Source organism: Hippopotamus amphibius, chromosome 13 (genome assembly GCF_030028045.1).
Source record: "Hippopotamus amphibius kiboko isolate mHipAmp2 chromosome 13, mHipAmp2.hap2, whole genome shotgun sequence".
Classification (NCBI taxonomy): Eukaryota; Metazoa; Chordata; class Mammalia; order Artiodactyla; family Hippopotamidae; genus Hippopotamus; species Hippopotamus amphibius.
Window position 1 is genome coordinate 81,530,133 of NC_080198.1, and position 14,046 is coordinate 81,544,178.

At 37.5% G+C, this 14,046-nt stretch overlaps 1 protein-coding gene across 8 annotated transcripts in view; it reads left to right on the forward strand.

Moving 5' to 3' along the window:
- Positions 1–14,046, forward strand: part of CAMK2D (calcium/calmodulin dependent protein kinase II delta) — a 284,123-nt gene that overhangs the window by 194,011 nt on the left and 76,066 nt on the right. For all 8 annotated transcript variants that reach the window (XM_057705222.1, XM_057705215.1, XM_057705216.1 and 5 more), the window contains exons 5-6: positions 10,464–10,529; positions 13,802–13,874. In XM_057705222.1, the coding sequence (XP_057561205.1) occupies positions 10,464–10,529; positions 13,802–13,874 (139 nt within the window). The remainder of the gene's footprint in view (positions 1–10,463; positions 10,530–13,801; positions 13,875–14,046) is intronic.

Here is a 14,046-nt window from a genome sequence, read left to right on the forward strand (position 1 = left end):
TTCTGGGGTCATGGTGGTCATATTTTGGTGAGTAGGGAATAATGTGAACTGAATTAGTCATGGAACTTTGTCAGATATGGATAGAGCCACTGTTAGCCTGTTGGTGTTTCTGTGCCATTAGAAAAAGCTGCTAGTGTGGGCACTTTGCTTAGAGAGTAGAATAAGGGTGGAATACAGCCCTCCCTTGCCTCCTTGGCTTGTGCCTTTGTATAGAGCACAAATTGCACAAGCGTTATCTGCCGGCTCTGAATAGGGAGAAATGCTGTCTTTTTTCTTTGAATTTTATGAATAGGCAAAATACAGCATGGAAAAAATTTTCTCCTGACCTGACCTCACACAGTTGGCTAATAACAAGCCAGTTGATATTGTGTTGAATCTGCTTCATGCCCTGTTTGACCACGCTGCCTAAAAGTGAAAAGTAGCAGTGGGACAAATGATCAGTTTTAACAACCGGCTGATGTAGAAATGTTTATTAGCGCTCAGGATTATGATATGGATAATTTTCTAAATCCTTCTGGGACCCACAAAGGAATAGGAAGTAGCAATATTTATTTAGTCTGTGTTAGATTATACTGTTTTTCATGCCATCATCATCATCATGAAATATTTTTTGATTAAAAATTTTTTATTGTAAAATACACATAACATAAAAAGTACTTAATGATTTTTAAATGTCCAGTTAACTGGCATTAAGCACACTCACATTATTGGGAAGCCATCATCACCATGCATCTATAGAACTCTTTTCATCTTGCAGAACTGAAACTCTGCATCCACTAAACAGTAACTCCCCATTCTTCCCTCTCTTCAGTCCCTGGCAACCACCATTCTACCTTCCGTCTCTCTGATTTTGACTCCTCTAAGTACCTCATGTAAGTGAAATCATACAATATTTGTCTTTTTTGACTGGCTTATTTCATGTAGCATAATGTCCTCAGGGTTCATCCATGTTGTAGCATATGTCAGAATTTACTTCCTTTTTAGGACTGAACAGTATTTCATTGTCTGCATAACCATATTTTGCTTATCTACTCATCAGCCAGTGAACACTTGAGTTGCTTCCATGTTTTAACTATTGTGAATAATACTGCTGTGAACATGGTGGTGCAGATATCTTTTAAAGACCCTGCCTTTAATTCTTTTAAGTATATACCCAGAAGTAAAATTGTTGAATCAATGGTAATTCTATTTAAAAAATTTGGGGCGGGGGGAGCTGTCATACTGATTTCCACAGCAGCTGTACCATTTTACATTTCTACCAGTAGTGCACAAGTGTTCCAATTTCTCTACATCCTCACCAACACTTGTTATGTTCTGGGTTTTTCTTATGGTAACCATCCTAATGGGTGTGAGTTGGTATCCCATTATGATATCAATTTGTATCAAACTTTTTTTAATGCATGGAATTGCAGTCTATTCCTAGCCTTCAGGAAGCATTCATTTTGATATGCACATCTTTGCAAAACGTTGCCTGAGCATGTAATCAATCTTAGATTAAGGCATCTTGTTAAACCACACACACACACACACACACACACACACAAATATAATAAGCTTAATGGCTGATTTGCTCACTTGAGGAGGTCTGTGATATTAACAGAATGAAAATAACCTATCTCACTTTTGCTTTATTCCCTGTGTCCCTAATTGAGGTTAGCAACACTGTTTTCATTCATTCTTTTTCTTAGTCACTGAAGAAGAAAAACAACTTTAAGAATATGAACTTTTGGTAGTGTTTCAAATTTTTCATCTGCATTTGTGAAAGATGGAATGAGGAGGGGATTATAAAGTAGAGTTGGCATGAGTTTTAGAATTGAGAGAGGATGCAGAAATCCAGAGTGATATTGAAGGGAAAGAAAAACAGGGGTAAAGTAAGAGCTTCTTTGAAGGATTTCAGACCCTGCAACCCCACTCCACTCCCCCTGCTCTGCTTAATACTACAGGTTGGACAGTGCCTGTGAATACACTGTCCTGCCTTAATATCCCACCCTGGGCCTCACCCAGTGTGTTGCCTTTCCTCCTGGCCTGACTCAGATTTTGAATGGAACAGTTCCAATGGCCTGTCTCCGTTTTATCTCTGTTGTAATTCTTAGTATGACTCAGTAAATCTGTCTACATCAGAATCAATAAGAAACTCGTTGGGCCTTCTGTTAAAGCAACCCTCAGCCTTTTTTGATTTCCATCGTACAATTTGGAATCCATTCAGAAAATCATTTCTGGACAACCTCAGATAATCTGCTACTTCAGAGGTGTTATCAAATACTGGGTATTCAGCTAGAAAATTACTTAATAAACTGATCTTAGCTAAAAAAGATACTGACAGTGGCATTAACAGTGAACCAGAATTGTGTTTTGAATCCATCCATCCCCGGTTTGCATCAGCTGCCTCCATGCCCACCGTTGCCACTGGCTGACACATCTGATCCTGGTCTTGTCGTGGTTACACCACTTGACTCATCTTAAAGTGCATCATTCACCAAGAGCTTTCATATGTTTTTCTGAACATATGAAAGGGACATAATACCAAATAGAAGTTGAACATATAGATATTCTTGATCTCTGTACTCAATTATAATAAAAGAAAAAAAGGATATATGGGTTCAGGTCTTCAGAAAATGAAATATAAACACAGCTAGTTATCTTCCTAGAATCATAAAACACCATGTTTTTATTCCCCTCTCTAATCCAAGTATGTGCCTTTATAATGGAGTCAACAAATACTTCCTGCATTTGTGATCAGACATGATTAGTTCACAAACTCTGTCTTATGGGAAAGATACTAAAAGATCCAAACCTGAAATACATGATTTCTAGGGGAAAACTGCCTGAGAGATCCCTGCTTTCTTATAAAATGTAATGGTAAGTGATATGATGTCAGCAGCAAAAACATTATGGCATTTATATGTGATCATCCCACACATCTGGCTCTTGGTGAAATATAAAACTCTGGGATCATTCACTTAACAAGCATTTAATGAGCTTGGCACAAGCACTGTGAGTCAGCACTTGATATTTTATAGTGAAAAAGGAGGAACAGATTTTACCCTCCCAGAACAACCATACAGGTAGGGAGACAAACATTAAACAAATGGGTATACAGACAGATACGTGATTATAATGGTGATAAGTGTTACGGAGAATAACACAGGGTTCTAAGGGTGTAGGATAACTCAGATGAGTAGGGGGTCTGAGGATATAAAATTTAAGCCAAATTTTGAAGGATAAGAGGGGTTTACTCACCAAATAGTAAAGATAGAGAAGATGGGAATGTTCTGGAAGAGAGAGATGTACATGAAAAGGCCTGGGGACAGGAAGGAGCTTGGTGCACTTGAGGAAGTGGAGGAAGAAGAGGGAGTGGTTGGAGCAGGACGGAGAGGGGCACCAAGGAGGGTCAGGAGACAGGCAGGTCATGTGAGGATTTTGCCTGGGAAAGCAGTGGGCAGGTATTTAAGAGCTTCATGTAGGCATGAGACAAAATTCAATGTACATTTAAAGCTGCTGTCTGGAGAATTGATGGCAGAGGGGCAAGAGAGGAGATGGTGCCAATTAGGAGGTCATTGCAGTAGTGCAGGTGACAGTGATGATTTGGACTCGTGACATTGTAGTGGAGATGGGAAGAAGTCTTGATTCAAGGTCCATTTTGAAGATAGTCAGCAGGATTTGTCTAGAGATTAGTAGAGAAATAATATGAAAGGTAGTTAGGCCTCTTTACCCTCAAATTCTAGCTTAAATATGGGTTAAACCATAAAATTGTGGACTAGTTTCATTAACCCATTTAATTATTTAATAATTTATTCACTCAAAAAATATTTATTAAGCTCTTTCTATCTGCCAGGCAGGCTGTAAAGTACTGAAGATACAATGTTCCATCCTAGATGTCTGCCCAAAGATTGGCTTGGTTGACTGTATATGTTAGAATGGTGCTAAGAAGGCCTAACTTTTTAATTGTTTCTCCATAGGCTTTGTTCCCTTAGCTCAGTGGCTCTTTGTGGGGACCTTGGGGTGACTAGGAATAGCAGGATTGACACACTGACAAGGTAGTGCTGTTGGCACCTATTGTGGGGCCAGGTGCTGACAGTCTTGCCATTCAAGGGACTATCCCACATGGTGAAGGATGATCTGGCCAAAAAGGCCAGTAACAATCCTGTTAATGAACCCTGAACAGCTTCACTCTGACCCAGCCCTCACCAGCACTTGGTCTGACTTTAATCCAAGAATTTAAGGGGATATACACGGGAATGCCTCTGTCACTGTTCTTCCCAGTCTTTTCACATGGTCCTTTGGGCTCTCCAGAGATCTTTGACCTGCCCTGCTCTCCAGCTTGTGTCCAAGGGGTAACGATTAGGGTAGCATGATGGGAATAAACAAACGCTTTTTCTTTCTTGTGTTATGTGTTCTTGGGAAAAGTCCTTAACCTCCACTAATTCAGTCTCCTCATGTGTAAAATGGAAATAATAGCACTGGTATCTACCTCATGAGGTTGTTGTGCTACAACCCATAGAGACTTAGAACAGTACTTGGGCTTGGCATGTGGTGAGCACCCAGTGGATATTTGCTGCTGTTGTTCAACGCTATGGAAGACAGTGTGCCGGGCACCATGCAGGCAACACAGACAAACACATCACCATCATGGCTTCTGCCCAGGAGGGCACTAGAAAACACATTCGTCACCCAAATGCAAGGCAGCACATGTAATATTTTTGGACAAACAAAAATTTGACCATGGTGATTCTTTGCTAACATGATTTCTGCTGTCTCTGTTCAGAGCCTTGGATTTCAAGTCCGCTGGCCTCTGCTCTTTGGGTTTGTTCTTCAGCTTATACTTAGAGTTCTGGGCGGAATCACTTCTTTATCTAGGAGACACTTCTGGCCCTGCCTTGGAGAGATCGCCTCCTCACTGTGCGTTAGCCGGGCCCTGCCCTGGGTTCCTGTTTTCCAGTGTGACTACAGCCTGAGGTTCCTGGGTTTTGCCCCACCACCTTGGGCATGGCCTCATCTCTACATCAGTGCTGATTCTTGAATTAACATGGCCCCATTTTCTCTTCCAAAGTCCAATCTTGGACTCTAGTAGCTGCTCAGTGTCATAGTCAAAGCTGTAATCCTTGTGAAATTTTATAAATGTTTTATTCAAGATGAAACTACTTTCAACCATTTCTGATATAATTCACAAATATATGTACCAGGAGCATGAATAATTCATTCTTGCTGGATAACACAAAATGAATCAGCATTCCCATAAATAACAACAGCAACAACAGCAATATTTCTCTTTTTGATGTATGACGTCTCATCTTTTCATCGTTCTAGAATTACCTTCTTTTCCTGTAAGCTCTAATGTTCTAGAGGTTCATAAGTGGTAATTAATGTTTCAAATATATAATTGAGCTGCCTTATATCATACAGAGCCCTAACATCAATTTATTCACAAAATCCCTAATTAATTCATCTAACAGTTTATTCATGAGACTGATTTGTGAGTTTGTATGAAACTTCACGTAGCATACTAAAAATTTTCCAAAATCTGTAGTAACTGCTGCTTAATTTTGTGCTGCATTAAACAATAATGTGAGTATAGAAATGTGTTCAAGTTAGAAAATTCATTAGTTGCTCTTGAAGGCAGTGTGTTCTATTAGAACCCCATTTTTTCCTTCTCAGACATTTATCATACATAAGACAAAAATGATAAAATGGCTTCATTCGCACAAGGATTTTTTTTTTTGGGGGGGTACACCAGGTTCAATCATCTGTTTTTATACACATATCCCCATATTCCCTCCCTTCCTTGACTCCCCCCCCCCTCGAGTCCCCCCCCCACCCTCCCCGCCCCAGTCCTCTAAGGCATCTTCCATCCTCGAGTTGGACTCCCTTTGTTATACAATAAAGGATGTTTTTAAATAATGAGAAAAATGAATGCTAGAAATGAGAAAGAGTAGTGTCAGAGACAGTTGACCACGCAATCTCCAACTCAACATAAAACTTTATACCCCTTATATTTGTTTAATACTTATACCTGACTTTTCAGTATTCTTCCTTAGACATAAACCTCTTAAGAAATAAAACCTATTGTCATGTGTAGCTAAAGTTTGGTGTTTTCTTTTTTCTTTTTAAGCACATGTAAACTCTAAACTTATAGTAGATGGGTAACATGATTTTCTGACTTGAGTAATTCATTTAATCATTATTTCAGCACTCGCTACTTGAACAAATGTTATGTCTTAGTTGCTGGGTTAGGTGCTAAGGTAACAAAGATCAGTAAGTCCTGATCCTAGTGATTTCAGATTTGACAATTCTCCTGGAGTATATAATATATTTAAGAAGCTACTATATATGCAGTAGCAATTTTATTAATGACAGTGGGCTTTTTAACCAATATCAAACACTTTAACAATCCAAAATTGTTTGTAATATATACAGATTTTCTTGGTACCTGTGGTCAGAAACAGAGATAAATATGAACATGTATCATATCTACATTGGTCACATTCAGAGGAAGACATCCCACAAAACTGTTATCATCGTTATAGAGACAATAATAGATTTGTTGGAAGTACTTTCTGTCTGATATTTGGTTACTTTGTGTCATAACTTGTCTACGGTATGTTGCATGATTGAGAAAAACTTAGCTGTACCAGTAAATGAAATTACATTGTACACATAACCACAGTTTTTATAACAACCCCATGTGAAGCTTTAAATAATAATCTTAGATGTCCATTTTATACGTAAAAGTAATAGAACTGAAAATAGTAACTTCAACTTACAAATATCCAGAATGCAATGGAAATGGGGGAAAGTTGTGTAAACCTTCAGACAAATTTAAAGTTTTTAGTATCACATCTTTTCATTTAGGAGAGGAGAGTACAGACGAGAATAATAACTGGTGATCCCTGGAACATGTTATCATCTGACAATGTTTCAGAACTTATTAAAGCAAAAAACAAACAAGAACAACAAAAAAACCCCTATCTTAGATTAATTTGGTCTCACACTCTGTAACGTACATACAGCAAGCTTTATACCTTCACCCAGTGCTTGACCAAATGACTCATACCTTCTAAACCTCCAGAAAGATGGACAGTGTAGTTATTAAAAAAGCTGTACTGTGTAGTGATTGAGCGTATGGGCTGTGGAGTGGATGGCCCGCCTGTGCCACTCAAGGCTATGTAAAATTGGGCAAGTTACTTAACGTCTCTGTACTTCCACTTTCTCAGCAATAAACTGGGCTAGTGGTAAAACCATCCTAAATTATGAGAATTTATCAGTTAACATAAAGCCTAGCACCCTGGGTGGCACGTGGTAAGCACTCAACAAATGTTAGCTCTTAGAAGATTAAACTCCAAAGCTGAAATTTTCTTTTAAAATCAAGTCAGATCACAACAGAGGAAGGAATGACTGATAAATACATATGAAAATGATTCATTTCACTAATAATCAAATTCATATTAACATGAGCTAACTTTTTCTCAATTGATAGGCACTTTCTTTTTTTGACTGTAACCATTATTAGTAATGGCGTGGGCCTGTCCGTCCTTAATGCTGGAGGTACAACCATTTGGGAAGGTAGTAAATATGGATACTCTTTGACCCATTAATTTTACTTTTAAGAATTTATCTTCTAGAAATACTCTCAAAGATCACACACACACACCCCCCTCATTTTAAATAGGGGGAAAAATGCTTCTGACAGGAAACAGTGCCCATGATTTAGTGGAAAATGGAAAACGCAATTAGCCTAATTTTCGTGTATCGCACTTTAGTGAGATGTTTCTTTTTGTGTGTTTGCAAAGGGAAATGTATAATGTTAAAAGATACACACAAAGTTGAAAGGACACACATAAACTTAAAATTAGTCTATTCCAGAGAGTGGAATTGGGATCAAGAGATAGGGGAAGACTTGGTACATTTGCATATTTTAAAATTTTACTACAAAATTATGTGACTTTTTAAAATTTAAAAACTCATTTTTTTTTTTTTAAGCGGGGAGAAGAGAAGCCTAAGCCAGAGAATCACAGGTTAGGGAATTCTAGCCCCAAAGCAGTCATCTGTTGGACCTGGAGAAGAAATGAATCCCACAGACCGTTACATGTCCTTGTTTAGAGAACCTCGAAGTCCACAGTTTGAATGAAGTCCTGGAGTAACCAGATCTCATTCCTGGGTTGTGGGGAAGTCTTCACTTTGTTAAAAATGGCACACAGGCATGGGCCCTTCCTAGTTGGCCAGGGATCACTGTTGCCTCCCCGGATGCTGCTGAAACCTGAGTCTTCATTTACTGGCAAAGAACCTAAAGGAGGTGGGGGTGCTTTACAAGGAAAACCAAGCACTCAGCCCCAAAGGGGTATGTATTTTGGAAGGCCATCTTTAGCTCATAAAGGCATGTTCATTGCCGTTTAAAAAGCGAGCCCTTCCAGAGAAATGCAACCTGCAAAACTCATAGTCTACACCCATGTATTACCCTCTCTTTTTGTTCAGAAAATGTTCGTAAATAGCTCCACACACTTCGTCAGACCTCAGTTAATATTTAAAGAATTGAAGACTTTCATAGAAACTGTTTTCTGTAAGGCATGTCTGAGTGTATTTATGGTACACAGAAAATGGTATCCTTGGGATCTAGCGATACAAAGACAAACAGAAAAGATGGGAATGTTTAGATTTATATAAATTGACTATTATGGAGTCTTACAATGTTTTAATATGCTTTCTGTTTTGATAATAATTTTTAAAGTAAACTGAAAACATATTCTATATGAACACTGGTGCAAATCTATTTATGCCTAGTTTCTTCTTTATTTTTCTTTAAGAACTTTTATTGAGATACAGTTAACAGGCAATAAACAGCATATATTTAGAGTGTACAATTTGGTATCCTAATCTCCCAATTCATCCCCCCACAGCCCTCCCCGCTTTCCCCACTTGGTGTCCATGTGTTTGTTCTCTACGTCTGTGTCTCTGTTTCTGCCTTGCATTTCCTCTTTCATAGTTGTTAGCATTTGCCTTGTGTATTGAGGTGTTCCTATATTGGGTGCATATATATTTATAATTGTTATCTCCTCTTCTTGGATGGATCCCTTGATCTTTATGTCATGTCCTTTCTTGTCGCTTGTAACATTTTTTTATTTTAAAGTCTATTTTATCTGATGTGACTATTGCTACTCCAGCTTTCTTTTGATTTTCATTTGCATGGAATATCTTTTTCCATCCCCTCCCTTTCCGTCTGTATGTGTCCCTAGGTCTGAAGTGGGTCTCTTGTAGACAGCATATATATGGGTCTTGTTTTTGTATCCATTCAGCCAGTCTGTGTCTTTTGGTTGGTGCATTTAGTCCATTTACATTCAAGGTAATTATCGATATGTATGTTCCTATTACCATTTTCTTAATTGTTTTGTTGTTGTTTTTGTAGGTCATTTTCTTCTCTTATGTTTCCCACTTAGAGAAGTTCCTTTAGCATTTGTTGTAGGGCTGGTTTGGTGGTGCTGAATTCTCTTAGCTGTTGCTTGTCTGTAAAGCTTTGGGTTTCTCCATCGAATCTGAATGAGATCCTTGCTGGGTAGAGTATTCTTGGTTGTAGGTTCTTCCCTGTCATCACTTTTAATATATCGTGCCACTCCCTTCTGGCTTGCAGAGTTTCTGCTGAGAAATCAGCTGTTACCCTGATGGGAGTTCCCTTGTATGTTATTTGTCGTTCTTCCCTTGTTGCTTTTAATAACATTTCTCTGTCTTTAATTTGTGTCAATTTGACTACACTATGTCTTGGCGTGTTTCTCCTTGGATTTATCCTGCCTGGGACTCTCTGCACTTCCTGGACTTGGGTAGCTATTTCCTTTCCCATGTTAGGGAAGTTTTCAACTATAATCTCTTCCAATATTTTCTCAGGTCCTTTCTCTCTCTCGTCTCCTTCTGGGACCCCTATAATGTGAATGTTGGTGTGTTTAACATTGTCCCAGAGGTATCTTAGGCTGTCTTCAGTTCTTTTCATTCTTTTTTCCTTATTCTTTTCCACATCAGTGATTATCACCAGTCTGACTTCCAGCTCACTTATTCGCCCTTCTGCCTCCATTAATCTGCTGTTGGTTCCTTCTAGTGTAGTTTTCATTTCAGTTATTGTGTTACATATCTCCGTTTGTTTGCTCTTTACTCCTAGGTCTTTGGTAAACTTTTCAATCTTTGCATCCAGTCTTTTTTCAAAGTCCTGGATCATCTTCACCATCATTATTCTGAATTCTTTTTCTGGAAGGGTGCCTAGCTCCTCTTCATTTAGTTGTTTTTCTGGGATTTTATCCTGTCCCTTCATCTGGCACAAAGTCCTCTGCTTTTTCATTTTCTCTATCTTTCTGTGGCTGTGGTTTTCAGTTCCACAAGATGAAATACTGCTGATACTGCTTGATCCTGCTGTCTGCCCTCTTGTGGAGGAAGCTATCTCTAATTTCTTCTTTTTTTTAATGTGAATATCTTGTTTGTCTTCACAGAGTTACTGGAGGTGAATTGTTTGAAGACATAGTGGCAAGAGAATATTACAGTGAAGCCGATGCCAGGTAAGTGACTTGCCCTGGACCAGATACAAGACTCAGCACTCAGATGCCACTTGTTCAGTATCTCTCTTTACAAATGTATCATGACGCTTAGGATTATGAGACTCTCATAATACCATCCTGGACTTTTCATGATGAGTCCCTTTTAATTGATATTTCTCTCTCTTGAGGATTTCCAAGATGATTATTTGAAGGAAGAAAAAAACTATGAATTTGCTCTAAACTGTATTTTTATGTGGTGTCTATAGTTAGAATACATATTTTATTTTCTAAAAAAGCCTAACTGGAATGACTTGTGATAAAGAAATATACTTTTTTTATCGATGTTATGAGATCCTCTGATTTCTAGATGCTAGGCTGCCCAGTATGGTAGCCACTAGTCACATATGACTTTTTTTAAAAAATATATTCTTTTGGAGTATAGTTGATTTACAATGTTGTGTTAATTTCTGATGTACAGCAACATGATTCAGTTATACATATATATATTGTTTTTTGTATTCTTTTCTACTATGGTTTATTACAGAATATTGTATATAGTTCCTTGTGCTACACAGCAGGACCTTGTTGTTTATACATATGACTCTTTTAATTTCAATGAATTAAAATTAAATAAAATAAAAGTTCACTTTGTCAGTTGCACTAGCCCCATTTCAAGTGCTTGCTTGCACAAGTGGCTAGTGGCAGCCAACTGGACATAGCAGATATAAAGCCTTTCCATCATCACAGAAGGTTCCATGAGTGGCCCGTGTCTAATCAGAGACCATAAAAAGGAACAGACTCCAGAAGCCCCAGTGGTCTGTTTCAGGCATTATGAGCTGTTTAACTCTTTGGAAATTTCATTAATGTCCTTGGAACTCTCACTTGAAAAATATTTATTCAGGTACTTAAGAGGGTTCAAGAGGATTTCCCAATCTTGTTAATTGGCAAAATTTTTACAGAAGTTAAAAATGGCTAACATTTTGTCTAATTTGAGACTTCCTAGGCAATGTTTTCGGAGTGAAGTTAATCTACTTGCTTAGACTTGCTTAGACAGTATGGTGTTAATTTCCTTGGCATTTCTTATGTATATTCTGTAGTTGGTACTCATTTTGAAAAATCTGGCCATGAGTGATTGGCTCATTATTAGCAATGTAAATGAGATGTTTTGTATATATTCAGTTACTGATGGTCTTCCCTATCTAATGCTTTCAGAGCTTCCTAAGGCTGCTAATCCCCCTGTAGCATGGCCCTCAGCAGATAGATAGAAGGTTCCCCATCCCTCCAAAGTAGCACATGTGTACACAGACTCACTTCTAAATTTCTAATTAATCGTCTTTGTTTAATGCTACTGCTTATAACATTTTGTGCATCTTATCTGCACATGACTACACTCTAATTTTTTAATGGGATTTTTACTGCCAAAGTCAAATAGAAAGTTCCATGTCACTTATGCTATGAATGAATCATCGCTTGTTCAGTTTAAGCCGTATTCTCACATTAGGCCTCTGAAAAGGGCTTCAGGATAGCCTTGGAAGTAGCTTTTTGCCCACTTGCCAAGAAAATAATGTTTTTAATCAAGGTAATAAAGAAGCTAGAGAATTTCCTTTATTATGCTTTTCAAAGTTATGTTAAGCAGGTTGTTATTGTGTTTCAAAATGTTGGTTGAAATTAAAATAGAGACCATTTTCACTGTTGAGCCACCCTACAGATAACAGGATAGACCCTGTGGGTTGGATCATTTTATATGCATGCTTATATTAAGTTTTGGAATTTACTATAGGATACATTTTAAGATAGGTCTCACACACAATCAAGGAGAAGAAACATTCTCTTCTCAACTACAAGCATGGAGAGCAAATAATTTGTAAAAATCTGTTTAATACTAGTCCTCAAGAAGTTAAAAATTGAATTCTTTCTCACTAGTAACATATGGTGAAGTTTATTTAATATGAATTGTTGTTTACTTCTTCATTTTATGTTATTCACTAGGCCCAATAACTTATACCAGTGGTTTGAGATGAGAAAGTGAAGTATTCCTAAGAAGTGGTATAAAGTGAACATTATTGTAGAAGGAATAAGAGTCGTGTGGTTTAACAAATAATTACCAATCCTCCAATAAGCTCGAAAACAACCAATATGAAGCTCTTCTAGGGGTACACTTAATCGAGTTAAAGCTAGAAAATCACAATCATGGTCAGTTTTGTGACACGTTGGGATAAATCAGATGGTGATTTTTTTAAATTCAGGAATTTTACTTTGGAGTAGTATTATTTTGTACGTTAAATGATTGAAAACGTCATCATTAAAGTATTTGCTTAATCCTTAAATGAATGAATGTAGTCCTGTATATACCTGCATTTGAATTGCACAGTGAACTTCTACAGAATTCATCAGTGTGATATGTTCTACGTTACTGTATGTCAGATGGCAGCTCATGGGACCTGATAGGTGCCCATCAATGAAGTCTCCCCTCTAATTTAATTAGCAGTCTATTTGACATCAGTGAGCTTTTAATAAGAATAGCATAAATTGTGCATTTTAACGTAGTGATAAGCGTAAGTTTTCCTTCACTGGGGTGTATGGCAGTGTGTCCAACAACCACCAGTGCTCCAGGGGATTTTAAATTTTATTTATTTTTTTGTAAGTTCTTAGCCCTTCCCCAGAGTATGACTATACTGAAGAGGCGTTTGCTTTATGCCATGGGTTTAAATTCTACCTCTGTCACTGGAGACATGCATTAGTTTTCCTACTAATATATTATACAAGCAGCACCATTTCTAAGTCAAAATGGTAAATGTCTCCCTTCATTTTTTTTAACCCTTGTTTCACCTGCCACTTCATCTGTGTTTACCCTCTTGTTTCAACACCTATGTTTAATTGTGACCTCAGATTTTAAACAGTTTAGATGTGTATGAGAAATACCCATAAATTTTATTTCACTGAAGAATTTTCCCAGAACATTGTGGGAATTGTTTGTGAAATTTTCTCCCTGAATATGGAAATTTTGACTTCCGTGTACAAATGATTGAATTTATAGAGTTGCAACGAAAAAAAACACAGCTCAAATTGTTTTGTCTGAACATGTCACAAATTCTTTGTTGGATGTCATTTTTGTTAGAACCAGAATTAGCTTTATTCAGCATTATTTAATTCCAGTGTAAAGCTAAAAAGAAATGTGAAAAATATAATTTTTGTTTGTTTGTTTCGTTCGAATTTTCATTTTATTTTGCATTCAATGTGATTATGTGCCTTTAAAATGTTCTCCCTTCCATTCTGCCCTTGTATCTTTACAGTCATTGTATACAGCAGATTCTAGAAAGTGTAAATCATTGTCACCTAAATGGCATAGTTCACAGGGACCTGAAGGTCAGTATATGGAGTCCATGAATCTGAGTCAAAGGAAGTTTTTTTGTTTTTTTTCTGGGGAAAGGGCAGAGGGTGGGTATTTAAAATGATTCCCTTGCCTTTCCCAACTTTTTCCTAAAGTGACTAAATGATGAAATAATAATGCATGATGCCTCTTTCAGTTTGCTTATCT